Source organism: Oncorhynchus masou, chromosome 1 (genome assembly GCF_036934945.1).
Source record: "Oncorhynchus masou masou isolate Uvic2021 chromosome 1, UVic_Omas_1.1, whole genome shotgun sequence".
Lineage (NCBI taxonomy): Eukaryota > Metazoa > Chordata > Actinopteri > Salmoniformes > Salmonidae > Oncorhynchus > Oncorhynchus masou.
This window is the reverse complement of record NC_088212.1, coordinates 31,631,901-31,650,371: the sequence shown is the minus strand read 5'-3', so window position 1 is coordinate 31,650,371 and position 18,471 is coordinate 31,631,901. Positions and strand designations below refer to the sequence as shown.

The 18,471-nt window shown below is 46.5% G+C and overlaps 1 protein-coding gene across 6 annotated transcripts in view; it reads right to left on the bottom strand.

Moving 5' to 3' along the window:
- The window catches only part of LOC135542020 (smoothelin-like), an 89,750-nt gene that overhangs the window by 50,196 nt on the left and 21,083 nt on the right, over positions 1 to 18,471 (bottom strand). For 4 of the 6 annotated variants that reach the window (XM_064968588.1, XM_064968608.1, XM_064968598.1 and 1 more), the window contains exons 2-5: positions 12,641 to 12,804; positions 10,852 to 10,930; positions 10,525 to 10,603; positions 6,601 to 6,680 (exon numbers count right to left, since the gene is read on the bottom strand). In XM_064968588.1, coding sequence (XP_064824660.1) covers positions 6,601 to 6,680; positions 10,525 to 10,603; positions 10,852 to 10,930; positions 12,641 to 12,804 — 402 coding nt within the window. Of the gene's footprint in view, positions 1 to 777; positions 883 to 6,600; positions 6,681 to 10,524; positions 10,604 to 10,851; positions 10,931 to 12,640; positions 12,805 to 18,471 lie in introns of those variants that run through there. The other 2 variants (XM_064968622.1, XM_064968615.1) reach the window with 2 other exon arrangements.

The window sequence follows — 18,471 nt, the reverse complement described above, 5'->3', positions numbered from 1 at the left end:
CCATTTCCTCATTTGTGTTTGTGGGATCTTGTCTACATTGAGTTGCCTGAGTGCACACCAGTAGCTTCACGTTTCATTTATGCTTGTTTATTCCTGTTTGGTGCATTTCAGTTTATTAAAAATATGTGGAACGCTATTCACGCTGCGCCTTGGTCTACTCATTACGACGATCGTGACACCCGTTTTTCACTTACCCACACATCATTCAAAGTCCAGTTAAAGCCGTTTCCCTCCATCCAACTATTTTTGCCATCTATCTCCCTTTGCGTGTCGGTTTCTTTCCCCTTTCTCCATCATCCATCCTCTCACTACAGCAGATCTTACTTACCATTATGCTTGTCATCATAAACTGCTAGTCTCAGTTTATTACAGGTTTATGATCATATCAGATTAGTAAACAACCAGCGTCTCTGCCCCCAGTCTGGTCTACCTCACCTGCTCCATTCAACACACACCTGGCCATGGAGGCAGATCTGATACATTACCATTTTCTAAAGTTGCAATGTACCAAAAATACACACCTGTATACTATTAACTATGGATTTATGAAACCAACTGATAGAAACTGTCTAAATGACTGCCCAATTATACGAAACATTAAACCTTAGAGGCAGCTCCTCGGGTCTCAGCGCAATGAGAAACAAAAAGAAACAGGCACAAATTGTGCAAAGAGAAGTAGATGGAATTTGATAAGGAGGAACAAAGTCTGAAAAAAGGACAGGCATTCAGAGGAGAACGAGGTCTGTGAGCGTGGAAGAACTAGAATGTGTCATTTACCTTCTTTCACTGGCTCCGCTACCTGTCTGTCTGTCTTCTCTCTCGCTCTGCTCTCGCTCTAGTAGTCATGACATCCTCTACTCTACCTCTCCACTCCCTCAGTCACCACACACACTCCTACATACCACACACACCCACCAACAGGCCACTCCCTCCACTTCCCTTCCCTCCCCTTCTGTCTCTACAGGGCTCCTTCTAAGTCTCCCTCCCCCTCTCCTTCCTCTCGATATCGCAATCCTTAAGACGTCTGCATACATAGGTTGGGTTTGCACCTAGCAGAACTCTAGGCATACTCCCTAAAGACCTTCAATTGAAAAATGGCACTATTACTGTTGTTGGTCCCCCTTGAGCTACTGTAGCAACAACATAGCCAGTAACACTTCTTCAAAATAGTCAGAATCAAGATAAAATAAATCAAGAAATCTGTATTTAATTTTTACGTTTTTTGCAGAGGTGGTCGCAGTCTGCCGAACACCAAAATTAACAAAAACATCACAAAATATGCAGTTTTGACTGGGAAACATCCGACAGGCTTTACAGGTTAGCAGGTTGCCAAGTTAACTTTTGACACGCTCTTTTGACCAAGGTAAACTCCATTGTTTTTATGATTACTGAGTCTGCCTTAATTGGCATGTTACTTCAGACAAAATATACATTTAGCATAAAACAGCTGCACTGCTGAATACCAAACAAAAAAACTTTTTTTTTTGTCCCACAAAAAAGTTGTTTTTTTCTTGCCAACATTCCTTCACCCATACATGTAATTACATTTTTGAGCTGCTAGGTGTGCAAACTTCTCTTTCCTTACCATATGGAAACTGTTACCTCAGCTATCCTCTCTCAATTCAAGCACATTCATTATAAACATAGTCATCAATAACCACTAGCAGGCCTAATGGTGTCTGGCAAAAAACTAAGCTTACATCAACAGTCAAAATAAAATAAAAACTCCCTCCATTCTTGAACATGTATATACATATTTCTCATTTGAAAGAGATACACTGTTTGACATATACTATGTGTCAGCAGCTGATCACTACACTCCGTGTGTCTTTAGTTTGCTGCCATAGACCTTTTCTCTCTCGCTGTGTGTGTGTGTGTGTACTGTATACATATATACACACACTGTATATATACACACACACACACGCACACACACACACACACAGTACCAGTCAAAAGTTGACACACCTACTCATTCAAGTGTTTTTCTTCATTTTTAATCTTTTCTACACTGTAGAATAATAATGAAGAAATCAAAACTATGAAATAACACATGGAATCATGTAGTAACCAAAAAAGTGTTAAACAAATCAAAATATATTTTGAATTTTAGATTCTTCAAAGTAGCCACCCTTTGCCTTGATAACAGCTTTACACACTCTTGGCATTCTCTCAACCAGCTTCACCTGGAATGCTTTTCCAACAGTCTTGAAGGAGTTCCCACATATGCTGAGCACTTGTTGGCTGCAAACCATCTCAATTGGGTTGAGGTCGGGTGATTGCGGAGGCCAGGTCATCGGATGCAGCACTCCATCACTCTCCTTCTTGGTAAAATAGCCCTTAAACACCCTGGAGGTGTGTTGGGTCATTGTCCTGTTGAAAAACAAATGACACTCCCACTAAGCGCAAACCAGATGGGATGGTGTATTTCTGCAGAATGCTGGGGTAGCCATGCTGATTAAGTATGCCTTGAATTCTAAATAAATCACTGACAGTGTCACCAGCAAAGAACCCCCACACCATCACACCTCCTCCTCCATGCTTCACGGTGGGAACCACACATGCAGAGATCATCCATTCACTTACTCTGCGTCTCACAAAGACACGGCTGTTGGAACCAAAAATCTCGAACTTGGACTCATCAGACCAAAGGACAGACTTCCACCTGTCTAATGTCCATTGCTTGTGTTTCTTCACCCAAGCAAGTCTCTTCTTCTTATTGCTGTCCTTTAGTAGTGGTTTCTTTGCAGCAATTCGACCATGAAGGCCGGATTCACGCAGTCTCCTTTGAACAGTTGATGTTGAGATGTGTCTGTTACTTGAACTCTGTCAAGCATTTATTTGACCTGCAATTTCTGAGGCAGAGGTATCTCTGAGTCTTCCTTTCCTGTGGCGGTCCTCATGTGAGCCAGATTCATGTCTTAAAGTAATGTTGGACTGTCATTTCTCTTTGCTTATTTGAGGTGTTCTTGCCATAATATGGACTTGGTCTTTTACCAAATAAGGCTATCTTCTGTATACCACACCTACCTTGTCACAACACAACTGATTGGCTGAAACGCATTAAGAAGGAAATAAATTCCACAAATTAACTTTTAACAAGGAACACCTGTTAATGGAAATGCATTCCAGGTGACTACCTCATGAAGCTGGTTGAGAGAATGCCAACATGTGCAAAGCTGTCATCAAGGCAAAGGGTGGCTACTTTGAAGAATATCAAATATAAAATATATTTTGATTTGTTTAACACTTTTTTGGTTACTACATGATTCCATGTGTTATTTCATAGTGTTGATGTTTTTACTATTATTCTACAATGTAGTAAATGGTAGAAAAAAGAAAAACCCTGGAATGAGTAGGTGTGTCCAAACTTTTGACTGGTACTGTATATCTATGTGAACTATAGACCATTATCTGGGGCCTCCATCTGCCTGGGGACAATTGATCGCAGCTCAAAGAGATCCGCTCCTGTGATGTATGGAAGGAGCCCTGCTGCCAGTTGCTGCTGTTGTTGTTGGCTACAGCCCCATTACAGACAGAGCAGACTGACTCAAGACAGACTGCTGGAGCACAGCTGGTGGGCTGGATGAGTCTGTCTGCCCCCATCACCTCACCCCATCCACCCCACCTGTAGCCCCTTTCCGACAGCACGAGGGCCATGTCAGACCCTCCACCTGAGAGGATGCAGGCATTGTGCCACATGACCTGAAAAAAGCTATTGCTTCTTCCTGACTAGAACGCCAGACTCCAAACATACAGACTCAAGGAAACACAGACACTGGCTCAGATATCCAATGCATATGGGACCCACTCCAACATTGACAACTAGACAGCCAAGAACAAGAACAGACACATACAGAGTATATCATACAACCTTTCTAGATTGTTCTAACCAATAATTCTTATCTGCTAGATGTGTGGTCTGAATTGTTACCTCCAACTTTTTACAATTGCATAGTTTCACACAATACTAAATCCAGTATATGTTGCCAAAATATATGACAAACAAAACCAGACCTAAAGGAAATACAGTTTACGAAGGAACGAAAGGTGACAAACTAATCTTAAAGCCTTTTGTTCGGAAGCAACACAAGACTACTAGAGCGTTAAGCATTGCTACATCATAGTTACTGTATAGCCACAAGTACTTTACATTTTACATTGAGATTTTAGTCATTCAGCAGACGCTCTTATCCAGAGCACATTACTGAGTTTATACATTCCCATACTTTTTTATACTATGGAATAAATAAAATATGGTATAAATACTATAGTATTCACTGTAGTGTTTTTGCAGACTTTACTGTAGTATACTGTAGTATTTTTTACTGTAGGATTTACTGTAGTACACTGTAGTATTTACAATGAACTATAGTTTAAATACTGTAGTAAAGGAGAACTAGCATATAAAAAAAAAAGTTAAGAACATATTCTTATTTACAGTGCCTTGCGAAATTATTCGGCCCCTTGAACTTTGCGACCTTTTGCCACATTTCAGGCTTCAAACATAAAGATATAAAACTGTATTTTTTTGTGAAGAATCAACAACAAGTGGGACACAATCATGAAGTGGAACGACATTTATTGGATATTTCAAACTTTTTTAACAAATCAAAAACTGAAAAATTGGGCGTGCAAAATTATTCAGCCCCTTTACTTTCAGTGCAGCAAACTGAGTATTGCTGCACTGACCCTGAGCCTGCCTGCCGTTCTGTACCTTTCAGACTCTGCTCTGGATTACTGACCTCTGCCTGCCCTGACCCTGAGCCTGCCTGCCGTTCTGTACCTTTCAGACTCTGCTCTGAATTACTGACCTCTGCCTGCCCTGACCCTGAGCCTGCCTGCCGTTCTGTACCTTTCAGACTCTGCTCTGAATACTGACCTCTGCCTGCCCTGACCCTGACTGCCGTTCTGTACCTTTCAGACTCTGCTCTGAATTACTGACCTCTGCCTGCCCTGACCCTGAGCCTGCCTGCCATTCTGTACCTTTCAGATTCTGCTCTGAATTACTGACCTCTACCTGCCCCGTTCTAGTAATACACTTTTGCTACTTTCAAACTGTCTGCATCTGGGTCTTATCCTGAGGTCTGATACAAAACAACTGAAATGTTTAATGAAAGTCATTTTAATAATCAAACTGAAATCGAACTAACCTAAAAGAAGCACCAATTTACTCAGCACTACTAAAAGTGTCATGTTTTTACAGACTGTTGTGTTTTTCTGGACATTACTATAGTATTTACAACAATGCTTTTTTGCAGATAATACTGTAGTATTAACATTCTATAGTAAGTACAACACATGATCGAGGGATACTACAATTTGTAGTATAGTATTCTAGAGTATACTACAGTTTACTATAGGATTCTATAATAAGTACTGTAGTATTCTATAGTAAACTGTAGTATTTTTTTCATGTTGGTACAGATTCCCGGCTGAGCATGCAGCCTAACCCGCATCACCAACCCAATTCGTACAGGAATGACGGCATACAATAGGAATTAACTTTACCCAACAGAGATCCTGTCTTTAGAAAACAGAGCAGGGAGTACAGACAAACTGATCGTGCAACAGTGATAAGATAGCATCTAGACCCAGGCAAGCAGTTCTGAAAAATGATTACGTTGTTACTATTACGTCTTTCAGCATTATCAGCACATAAACTCATCAGTCAATCTGCAATGCTTTCACAGGAAACTGTCATATTGAAATTAACTGAAGCTATTAGGGTTACGAATACAGTAGTTCACTTCACTGACCACAAGGGGGCCTCTCCTAACCAAATGTGTAAAGGGCTTTGACATGCAAAGCTTCAAATCTGAAAGGGGGAAAGAGGAAGAAACAAGAGAGGTGAGAAGGAGAAATATAGAATGGGAGAGAGACTACCATCACACTTTCCTTCCAATCTCCGACAGACAGATGGACAGATGGGCGTGTCTGTGCGTGCCTAAGTTCTGGTTGCCACACATAATCAAAACATAATCATTTCCCTTCAGTGTGATGTGAGAGTTTGGAGAGTGACAGCCTGGGTAACCAGTAGTGTGTAGAATGACAGGCCTGACTCGCAAGGTGTTCTTATCACCAAGGATTTACTGCCTATACCAAACACCAGAGCCTGAACAAATCTCCTCTCCTCTCAGTCTCTGGGTGTACTTAGCCAGAAATGAATGAGGTATGAAGAATGAAAATACATTCCTTGCGTCGTGGCAGCCACTTTGGCGCAAGCTCGCCTGCGTGTCTGTCAGTTTATGTGTTCGGAACATGGTGAAGAGAAGACACAGTCATGAGACAGACAGTGTCTGACGGAGTCACATGCCTGGGTGTTGTTGTTGTCTGCATTCTTCATTGTGGCAGAAAAAATGGTCACTGTTCTCTGCAAACATATACTCAACACCCACAACTGAGTCTGTGCTGCTAATTAAAGTTGACGTGTAAGTTGCAACATGATCTCTCTTCATATAAAAAAAGTGTGAGGCATTGACAGTCAGTCAGATCATACAGCTGTCATAATCAAACTTGTTTGCCACCTCCACTCACTCACTCACTCACTCACTCACTCACTCACTCACTCACTCACTCACTCACTCACCACTCACTCACCCCTGTTTCCAGGCTGTTTAGGAGATCCAGGCCCTCAGATTCCAGGCATCGGCCAGTGGTTCCCCCTTTCTGCCCTGCACCTGAAACACACACCATATCCAACTGGTTACACACTGACTGATGAGGGGGGAGACAATACAAACCTATCAAATCTCCAATGGGAGCTGAGGAGACACACTTATGGAGAAGCTAAAGTGGTTTATTTGTCAAGACAGGAGTTTACTACTGAATGAACAAGCCAGATAGGGTGAGAAGGACAGAGAACAAGAGGGTGAAAATAGAGAAAGGGAGAACCTCTGGCCAACAGGGGACAGGATTATTATAGAGTAGTATCCAAACATGTCCATCAACTTATCAGGTAGCAGGGGAGTGCTGTATGCCTGCCCCCCTGGAGAGATGTATGTACTGTAAGTCTTCTCCTCTTCATTCTCATCTCTGTTCCTTCTCCTCCTCTACCTCCATCTCTGTTCCTTCTCCTCCTCCTCCATCTCCTCTATCTCCATCTCTGTTCCAACTCCCCCTCCTCTACCTCCATCTCTGTTCCAACTCCCCCTCCTCTACCTCCATCTCTGTTCCTTCTCCTCCTCCTCTACCTCCATCTCTGTTACTTCTCCTCCTCCTCTACCTCCATCTCCTCCTCCTCTACCTCCATCTCCTCCTCCTCTACCTCCATCTCTGTTCCTTCTCCTCCTCCTCCATCTCTGTTCCTTCTCCTCTATCTCCATCTCTGTTCCTTCTCCTCTACCTCCATCTCTGTTCCTTCTCCTCCTCCTCTACCTCATCTCTGTTCCTCCTCCTCCTATGTTCCTTCTCCTCCTCTAACTCCATCTCTGTTCCTTCTCCTCCATCTCTGTTCCTTCTCCTTCATCTCTGTTCCTTCTCCTCCTCCTCTACCTCCATCTCTGTTCCTTCTCCTCCTCTACCGCCATCTCTGTTCCTCCTCCTCCTCCTCCTCTGTTCCTTCTCCTTCTCCTCTAACTCCATCTCTGTTCCTTCTTCTCCATCTCTGTTCCTTCTTCTCCATCTCTGTTCCTTCTCCTCCATCTCTGTTCCTTCTCCTCCTCTACCGCCATCTCTGTTCCTTCTCCTCTACCTCCATCTCTGTTCCTTCTCCTCCTCCTCTACCTCCATCTCCTCCTCCTCTACCTCCATCTCCTCCTCCTCTACCTCCATCTCTGTTCCAACTCCCCCTCCTCTACCTCCATCTCTGTTCCTTCTCCTCCTCCTCTCACTCCCTCCATCTCTGTTCCTTCTCCTCCTCCTCTACCTCCATCTCTGTTCCTTCTCCTCCTCCACTACCTCCATCTCCTCCTCCTCTACCTCCATCTGTTCCTTCTCCTCCTCCTCCATCTGTTCCTTCTCCTCCTCCTCCATCTCTGTTCCTTCTCCTCTATCTCCATCTCTGTTCCTTCTCCTCTACCTCCATCTCTGTTCCAACTCCCCCTCCTCTACCTCCATCTCTGTTCCTTCTCCTCCTCCTCTACCTCCATCTCTGTTCCTTCTCCTCTCCTCTACCTCATCTCTGTTCCTCCTACCGCCATCTCTGTTCCTTCTCCTCCCTCCCTTCTCAACTCCATCTCTGTTCCTTCTCCTCCTCTACCTCCATCTCTGTTCCTCCTCCTCCTCCTCCTCCTCTGTTCCTTCTCCTTCTCCTCTAACTCCATCTCTGTTCCTTCTCCTCCATCTCTGTTCCTTCTCCTTCATCTCTGTTCCTTCTCCTCCTCTTCTCCCTCCATCTCTGTTCCTTCTCCTCCTCCTCTAACTCCATCTCTGTTCCTTCTCCTCTACCTCCATCTCTGTTCCTTCTCCTCCTCCTCTACCTCCATCTCCTCCTCCTCTACCTCCATCTCTGTTCCAACTCCCCCTCCTCTACCTCCATCTCTGTTCCTTCTCCTCCTCCTCTCACTCCCTCCATCTCTGTTCCTTCTCCTCCTCCTCTACCTCCATCTCTGTTCCTTCTCCTCCTCTTCTCCCTCCATCTCTGTTCCTTCTCCTCCTCCTCTACCTCCATCTCTGTTCCTTCTCCTCCTCTTCTACCTCCATCTCTGTTCCTTCTCCTCCTCTACCTCCATCTCTGTTCCTCCCTCCTCTACCTCCATCTCTGTTCCTCCTCCTCCTCTCCTCTCCTTCTCCTCTAACTCCATCTCTGTTCCTTCTCCATCTCTGTTCCTTCTCCTCCTCCTCTACCTCCATCTCTGTTCCTTCTCCTCATCTACCGCCATCTCTGTTCCTCCTCCTCCTCTACCTCTGTTCCTTCTCCTTCTCCTCTAACTCCATCTCTGTTCCTTCTTCTCCATCTCTGTTCCTTCTCCTCCATCTCTGTTCCTTCTCCCCCTCTACCGCCATCTCTGTTCCTTCTCCTCTACCTCCATCTCTGTTCCTTCTCCTCCTCCTCTACCTCCATCTCCTCCTCCTCTACCTCCATCTCCTCCTCCTCTACCTCCATCTCTGTTCCAACTCCCCCCTCCCTCCATACCTCCATCTCTGTTCCTTCTCCTCCTCCTCTCCCTCCATCTCTGTTCCTTCTCCTCCTCCTCTACCTCCATCTACCTCCATCTCTGTTCCTTCTCCTCCTCTTCTCCCTCCATCTCTGTTCCTTCTCCTCCTCCTCTACCTCCATCTCTGTTCCTTCTCCTCCTCTTCTCCCTCCATCTCTGTTCCTTCTCCTTCTTCTCCCTCCATCTCTGTTCCTTCTCCTCCTCCTCTACCTCCATCTCTGTTCCTTCTCCTCCTCTACCGCCATCTCTGTTCCTCCTCCTCCTCCTCCTCTGTTCCTTCTCCTTCTCCTCTAACTCCATCTCTGTTCCTTCTCCTCCATCTCTGTTCCTTCTCCTTCATCTCTGTTCCTTCTCCTCCTCCTCTACCTCCATCTCTGTTCCTTCTCCTCCTCTACCGCCATCTCTGTTCCTCCTCCTCCTCTACCTCTGTTCCTTCTCCTTCTCCTCTAACTCCATCTCTGTTCCTTCTCCTCCATCTCTGTTCCTTCTCCTCCTCTACCGCCATCTCTGTTCCTTCTCCTCTACCTCCATCTCTGTTCCTTCTCCTCCTCCTCTACCTCCATCTCCTCCTCCTCTACCTCCATCTCCTCCTCCTCTACCTCCATCTCTGTTCCAACTCCCCCTCCTCTACCTCCATCTCTGTTCCTTCTCCTCCTCCTCTCACTCCCTCCATCTCTGTTCCTTCTCCTCCTCCTCCATCTCTGTTCCTTCTCCTTCTCCTCTACCTCCATCTCTGTTCCTTCCTCCCTCCATCTCTGTTCTCCCTCCATCTCTCTGTTCCTTCTCCTCCTCCTCTACCTCCATCTCTGTTCCTTCTCCTCCTCTTCTCCCTCCATCTCTGTTCCTTCTCCTCCTCCTCTCCCCTCCATCTCTGTTCCTTCTCCTCCTCCTCTACCTCCATCTCTGTTCCTTCTCCTCCTCTCACTCCCTCCATCTCTGTTCCTTCTCCTCCTCTTCTCCCTCCATCTCTGTTCCTTCTCCTCCTCCTCTAACTCCATCTCTGTTCCTTCTCCTCTAACTCCATCTCTGTTCCTTCTCCTCCTCCTCTACCTCCATCTCTGTTCCTTCTCCTCCTCCTCTACTCCATCTCTGTTCCTTCTCCTCCTCCTCTAACTCCATCTCTGTTCCTTCTCCTCCTCCTCTACCTCCATCTCTGTTCCTTCTCCTCCTCCTCTACCTCCATCTAGGGGCGGCAGGGTAGCCTAGTGGTTAGAGCGTTAGACTAGTAACCGAAAGGTTGCAAGTTCGAATCCCCGAGCTGACAAGGTACAAATCTGTCGTTCTGCCCCTGAACAGGCAGTTAACCCACTGTTCCTAGGCCATCATTGAAAATAAGAATTTGTTCTTAACTGACTTGCCTAGGTAAAATAAAAAATCTGTTCCTTCTCCTCTAACTCCATCTTTGTTCCTCCTCCTCCGTACTCACCCTGCTGCTCCTCGTCTCGGAGGCGGCGGATGGCAGCTCTGATCAGTTTCCTCTCCTCATACTCAGTGGCCCCGCGCAGCTGGAATACACAGACAGGACAGCCATCAACACAGGGAGAGTGATGCTCAGAACCATTCATGTGGATGGGGAGACAAACTCAGAGGGCCACATAGAGAGATGCAGAAACAGATGAGTGAGACTGGCTGATGTGTAATTGATTTACTAATCTAGGGCAGTATGTGCATAGAGATTTGTGAAATATTGATATTGATGATGTCTAACTGTAAATTCACAAGTAATGTGTGTGGTGTACATCACTGTTCTCACCAGTCCAGTCAGTTCCTCCATGTCCTGGATGGCTTGTAGTTTCACAGAGAGCATGTTTAGGGAGTCACCCAAATCTGACCTGAGATACAGAAACAGAAACCCACACGGACACATCAGAGTGCTGCCTCCATGGTAGTTGGTGATGCTTGACCCTGCTCATGTGTTAAGGTGGCCAGAAGGGCAGTGTAATCCACATTCAGAGGCATCCTGCAGTGTTGTGTGCCTCACTGGCTCCACTCCTGGAGTAAATCAAGACGCCAGACAGTTTTTCTTGGCCGGGAACAAAACTTTTTTTTTTTCTGCGAAAAAGATTCCCAAATCCAGCCTTGAAAAAGTGACAGCATGATAGACATGTAAAGGAGAGAGAAGCACGTTGCCAGGCAAAAATGTCTTCCTCCTCTCTGTCCTCATATAGCTTTCCATTTCTCTGCCTCTTTTTTCTTCCTCTCTGACTCATTCCCCCTCCCTTTCCCTCTCTCCTCGCCTCATTGGAATTGGAGGATGTGTGGAACTTGGAATAGAATATTTGACATTCCCGCAGTGAGTAGAAAAGGATAATATTGCTTTCAGGAGGCTGTGTGTGTGTGTGTGTGTGTGTGTGTGTGTGTGTGTGTGTGTGTGTGTGTGTGTGTGTGTGTGTGTGTGTGTGTGTGTGTGTGCTGGCAAGCCTCTATGGACACGTGCATGTGGAAAATAGACATATTCTTCCAGCTTTAAAAAGGGGCACCTCTGTTATTTATGTAACCCAAGTAATCCAACTACCCAGCAAACGGATCCCATTTAACAGTCATTGTCCCTAATGTGATCCAGTAGGAACAGAGATGTAGGAGGGCCAGCGTCCCCCTCATGTTGTGGATCTGCAGCCAGAACACGAGTCAACTAGGAGCAGTTGTCTGCTGGGGCCCTCCCCGGCTGGCTGCAGTAAGCTGCTGTAGTAGAGCCAGTCATTAATTAGCAGAGAGGAGCAGCAAGCCAGCATGGCCCACAGGGTTGAGCCTAGACACTCCAGCCTGAACTCACTCACTACCATTACAGCCCAATGAAAACCGGTAAAAAGTACAATGGTGATGATGATTGGCACACGAAGGGATGTTGTTGTCTTGTTAGTCTTGTTTCTGATTGGGTTGTAATGAAAAACAAACAGCTGTAAAAAAACAGATGACAGGAGGCAACGACTGCAGACTCGTCAGTTTTTCCGTCTGCTATGGCTGCGCGGCGTGACGGGTTCTGGCGGCCGCGCATCGCTGAACCGGTAAAACGTTCAAGCCTGCTGTAACGGGTCAATAAAGACTAATGAAATACAAAAGAAATCAAAAAACAGGTAAACGACTGTATTGACGTCTTTACTTCCAGGGATGTGGCTGGTAGCCGACCAATAGAATGTCTGGATTCCTCTGTAGGCTACATGACAGTGATACTGTTAGGAATATGAAATTAAAAGGTATGAGTAAATGTATGAGAATACATACAGTACACACAACTTATTAAACGTTATGCCTACACAGGTGTGTATTTGCATAACAAAATATTGCATATGAGTTCTTCTACCTCCCCTGTTTTTTATGGACTCTGTCATGGTTTTTCCAGATCTGCATTGTTGTGGCCCAACTTCCCAGAAGGCCTCCCTGGAGAAGGAGAGGGAGTGCTGCATCTGGGTTTCTGTGCTTGTTGTCTCAGAGTTTCCAGGCAGCTCATCTGGACTGCTACAATCTGTCATGGATAATGGGTCTGTATGCAAGAGTGTGTGTGTGTGTGTGTGTGTGTGTGTATTCAGATTGAGGAGGCTGACCTATTTGTGAGCTGGTTCTCTTTGTCGTCATTCTGGTTGAGGCGTTTGTGCCGGAAGCGTTTGCTGGCCAGGGCTGCCTCCATGTCCTCTATCTCTCTCCTCCTCAGCTCTCTGATGGCTGAACGGATCAGCCGCCGCTCATCCAGGTCCATCGTCCCATCCAGCTACACACACAGAGGGGAAGAGCAGGAGTGTCAGCAATGGAGAGCAAGCACATAGGGACACACACATCTAAGAGACAGACTCAGCACCAGGATAAAGTTACTAAGGGGGCAGTTGAAATCAGTGCGGGGGCACAATTTAGGGAAGTTCTTGCATTGGAATTATATTGAATTCGGCTTATATCACGCCGTGTCCTCTGTCCTGTAAAGTCAAACCACTATGGCAGGCAGGGCAGTCGAAGCCCCTCTGGAACTGCCTCTTCAAGTTCATCCCAGTCTCTCCATGGGAAACAGGCCCTACCCTGTTCTCTTCTCCCCAGCCTGCTTTGCATGGTAGCCCTCTGGCCCTCTGTAATTAAACCACTCTTAAGCTCGCTAAGAGATGTGCGTTTACACGAGGCCAGAGTTCTGGCGCCCCTGCCCCGCTGAGTACACACGGCAGAATCCCCTGCATCTTGAACATTTTATCCCTGATCTCTGATCAGTCGTAGACCACAAAGTTACATGGAATTCTACTTTAATGAGTCAAAATTAATTTCATGGAGCATGAGCAGAAGGAAGTGTCAGTAGTATGTCTGTGAGAGCCAGGCAGCATTGTGCTGTTGCTGCAGGTGGGCTGTGGCTTAGCTTACAGAGTGTGGTGGGGAGTCATGGGGTCAGTGGGGCTTACATGAGCTTTTATAGTTTGGCGACAAGTGATTTAACTTCAATAAAGCACAGAGTGAGGACCACCTGAGAATGGAGCAGAGGATGAGAAACATACAGCTTCCCAGCTGTTGCTGAGCTAATGGGCTGTAGGAGGGAGTCTGGGCCAGGCTGACTGTAAACCTACTGGGCTGTAGGAGAGAGTCTGGGCCAGGCTGACTGTAAACCTATTGGGCTCTAGGAGAGAGGCTGGGCCAGGCTGACTGTAAACCTACTGGGCTGTAGGAGAGAGGCTGGGCCAGGCTGACTGTAAACCTACTGGGCTGTAGGAGGGAGTCTGGGCCAGGCTGACTGTAAACCTATTGGGTTCTAGGAGGGAGTCTGGGCCAGGCTGACTGTAAACCTATTGGGCTCTAGGAGAGAGGCTGGGCCAGGCTGACTGTAAACCTACTGGGCTGTAGGAGGGAGTCTGGGCCAGGCTGACTGTAAACCTATTGGGCTCTAGGAGGGAGTCTGGGCCAGGCTGACTGTAAACCTATTGGGCTCTAGGAGAGAGGCTGGGCCAGGCTGACTGTAAACCTATTGGGCTCTAGGAGAGAGGCTGGGCCAGGCTGACTGTAAACCTACTGGGCTGTAGGAGGGAGGCTGGGCCAGGCTGACTGTAAACCTATTGGGCTCTAGGAGAGAGGCTGGGCCAGGCTGACTGTAAACCTATTGGGCTCTAGGAGAGAGGCTGGGCCAGGCTGACTGTAAACCTATTGGGCTCTAGGAGAGAGGCTGGGCCAGGCTGACTGTAAACCTAATGGGCTCTAGGAGAGAGGCTGGGCCAGGCTGACTGTAAACCTACTGGGCTCTAGGAGAGAGGCTGGGCCATGCTGACTGTAAACCTACTGGGCTCTAGGAGAGAGGCTGGGCCAGGCTGACTGTAAACCTAATGGGCTCTAGGAGAGGGCTGGGCCAGGCTGACTGTAAACCTACTGGACTGTAGGAGAGAGGCTGGGCCAGGCAGACTGTAAACCTACTGGGCTCTAGGAGAGAGGCTGGGCCAGGCTGACTGTAAACCTATTGGGCTCTAGGAGAGAGGCTGGGCCAGGCTGACTGTAAACCTATTGGGCTCTAGGAGAGAGGCTGGGCCAGGCTGACTGTAAACCTACTGGACTGTAGGAGGGAGTCTGGGCCAGGCAGAAGGCGTTAGCATGCTTCAGTCTACTGACGCCTAGCTGAATTAGTGTGCTTGTATACTCCCTTAAAAGGCCTTCAGTTGAAAAAATGAGAAAAAAGCAGCAATAGTACTGGTTGTCCATTTTGAGATGCTGTAACCAGTCTACACTTACTCAAAATAGTCTGAATTAATCTAAGACAACTCAAGAAATCTGTCATAAATGTTTTACATTTTTGCCATGGGGATCTTAGTCGCACAATTTTACATCTAAATAAGATGTTTGGTGCAGTATTTCTCAAGTGAAAAATGTGCATGAAAACAATTAGTCTGTTGTTAAATGACAAAACAAGTCATTAAAGAATCCCTACTGTTGTATAATCACTGACGAAGGGGTGTAGACTTGGGCTATCAACTTTGGCTTGCCTCGAGAATTTATTGTGTGTGCCCATCCTCAAGTTGCTCCATCTGTTAGAGTTATTTTATTATACAGAGACAGGAAGTGTACATGTGTGCATGTGTCTGTATGTGTGCAAACACACACAGAAGCCGGGAAAGCCAACTGCATTATTTAAGCAGGTTGACATTTATTGGGATGACTCATGTACTGGAGGCAGCTCTGCAGGGTAGTCACTAGCCGGCAAAGCCACAAAGTCATAAAATCTGATTTTATTTTAACCACACTGCTGACCTTATACCTAACCTTAAATTAAGACCAAAAAACACATTTTTGCTTTCATGAATTATTAGGATATATAGTCAATTTTGACTTTGCAGGTGGCCCATGTAGTGGAAATTGCTCCGCTCTGTCTCCAGGACACGATTCATCCCAATCAACCTGCCTGCATTAATGTGAGTGATAGCAGCACAAAGTGATGGAGGGAGTAGGGAGAGAAAAGGGAGGAGAGGGAGCCGTCCTCTGTCAGGTATGACAGGTAGCAGAGCTCTACTCCAGCATTGACTGAAGGAACCGGTCAACAAACGCACAAGGGATGAAAAGCACCATTTCCTCTGGCAGAGACTTTCCTGGACCAGCCCACATGGCCCAGCCACGTCATAATGGTGTACTAACTTACAATAGTAGTGTGGGGGCATGGGGGTTGTAAACCGGAGATCAAACAGACCACCCGTGAACAGCCCTATGAATCGTAAAGGAGGAACCAGAGGAGATACAGTACTCTTCATGGGGAGGGACGGGGTTGGGGGGGGTACGGGGTCGCTGGATTCGAGGCCTCTCTGCGGTTTGGTAGAATATAGAGCTAAGCGCCTCTCGCTCAAGGGAGCTCGCATGTAATTTGGAGAAATTTGGAGTGTTGAGCTGACCGAGGAGAAAATGTGTAAGAGGAGTAGAGACAGAGAGAGGGTAAGAGAAGAGAAAGGATGACGGGGAGGGAAGGAGAGGTGGGAGGCAAAATACATTAGTAGTTAATGGTGGGATAGGATGACAGAGGGAGAGAGAGGAATGAAGCAAAAAGAGAGAGTCGGTCATGCCTAAAAATGGGCAGACAAGAGTAGGGTGGGAAAGGTTCAGTCATTCCTCACATTCCTGCTGACTCAGGAGGAGAGAGAAATCAGCTACAGACAGGCACTGGGACAGACAGGCAGACAGGCAGGCAGGCAGGCCTACATAGATGCACATGGGCTGGAAGCATGGCCAGGGAAGGAGAGGGTCGAGAAGGAAGAGGAGTAAATGAAAAACACACTGTCACTTCCACTCTGTTTCTCTCTCGCACACTCTCTCTCGCACACACCACGGACAGCTCTCCCTTTCTGCACAATTGAGCTTATTGCTGCACGAATGCCATGATTTGATTACATGTCCCATTATGCTGCCAAGTTGTTAACCAAGATGTTGTGATCGATTTCTTGTGATTAGAGATGTATTTATACATGTTTCAGATAACAGAGAAAGAGCCTGGAGCCTGGGAGAAAAATGTGAGACAAAAGGTGAGAGGTAGTCTAGCTAGAGCATGAATCAAGCACACCAAGTCCTCCACCACACGCTGCCTGTGTGGGAGGGAGGTCATCAAATACTTCCAAATTACATCCATTTCTGATGATGATCCGTTTAAAAAAACAACACCAATATGAAGAATGCCATAAAAAAAACGGTATTAATCCGGTGAACAGAGAATGTGATGGACTGCAGATTGACAGTGGTCTGGCTGGCATTACCAGCTGCCCAGATGAATTACCCCAATCCTGCCCAACACAAACAGACAGACAGGGATTAAGATCACAAGGTGATGGTACAAGATGAAACATAATCCACAACTTGTGATCATCAGGACTCTGACCTTTCCCCCATGCCCACAGCACTTACAGCTAACAGTATCAGGTGGGTTCCAAACAGCCTCCAACTGGCCAGTAAATTGACAAGCTTAACCTAACATCATCCCTGATTGGTCCAGACATGCGGGGGCGAGGATATTACTGTCTGTTGGCAGCAGGCCAATGACTGGGCCGGTACAGGAAGGTTGAGTAATGATAAAGCAAATAAAACACACCTTTCACTTGGGAGTCTGCCAAGAAAAACACAATAACTGTTGCAAAACCAGACATGGAAACACACACAGAGTTCTTTGACTTTTGACCCCTAGAGGTGTATAACTCATATACAGGGAACCCACTGTAGTGGAATATGGCAGGAGAGAAGGGAGAATCAAAGAAGGAAAGTATTGAACAGGTCCACAGTTCAGAACCTGCTCCAACGTGCATTTATCAAACTGAACCGCTGTTGCTCCCGGGTTGCCAACCGTCACTTTGGTCAAACCAAACAATACTGATGGAGAAGGCAGTGTTTCCTGAGCCAAGGCACTATGCTCACAGGACTGAATGTTCTGTAGCCAGTACTGAGCTCTCTGCTGGACCAAGAGCACTCCGCTCTACCGGATTGTTCTGTCCTGAGCACCGTGACACTGGTGGGAAGGGAAGGAAGCCAAAATGCTATGTCACAGTTCACGACATCCGGAGGAAATGTGCATGAGTTAAGTACAAGAGATTAGCAATGGCTCACACACAGTAGAAAGCTACAGTAAACATCATTAGAACGTCAGCACACTGAGTCACAACAGAGAGAGACATGTTATGACACAACCAGTCTCTCAGGAAACTGAACTGTGGCCTTGGTGGAGTCTCCTGATTCAGGTGGTTAGGGGTAGGGTTTGGGCACGAGGAGTGATGCGTTAGGAAACAGGAGGGGGGGGGGGTGTCGCAGACAGGAGAGAAGAGGGTGACGAAGATGGGCAGGCAGCCAATCATGTGATAGCCAGTGGATTCTACCATGTAGCTTCGAAGTCAGGTTATTGAAGTAGCAAACAAATGACATTTCAACACTTTTCATTTCCTCCATCAAACCTCTGAAGTTATGAGCAAAGTTGAGAACCCTGTTTGAATGGCCCACAGGAAACCTGCCAAATGACTCTGTAAATATACTGTAGTAAACACGAGGAAAAGAAACAGACAATCCTAATTTTTCATAAGAAACCTCGTTAAGGCACGCAGCCCTCTGTGAGTCAACTTCCTGTAGATTAACAGCACACCAAATAAATACATCTCCATAGAATTAAAACTCCCAAATTGTCCATAAAGGCATTCAGCTGTGGCTCAATCAATAACGGTCAAATAGAGGGTGATTATGGTGCACCAGAGCCCGCTCATAATGCCCACCAGCTGGGGAAAGGCTCCTGAGGATGCCCAGCACCCAGCCCATGCCAGTCTCTGCCTGGGGTGAAACACTACAGTAGGAAAAACAAACCAGAGCATCTACATACCACCACAACGTGAAAGACACAGTCAGGAGTTAGGACTGAATGTTCTACACTTATGTTCAGTGCAGTCTGTGTCTTAACCAAAAGACATATAGC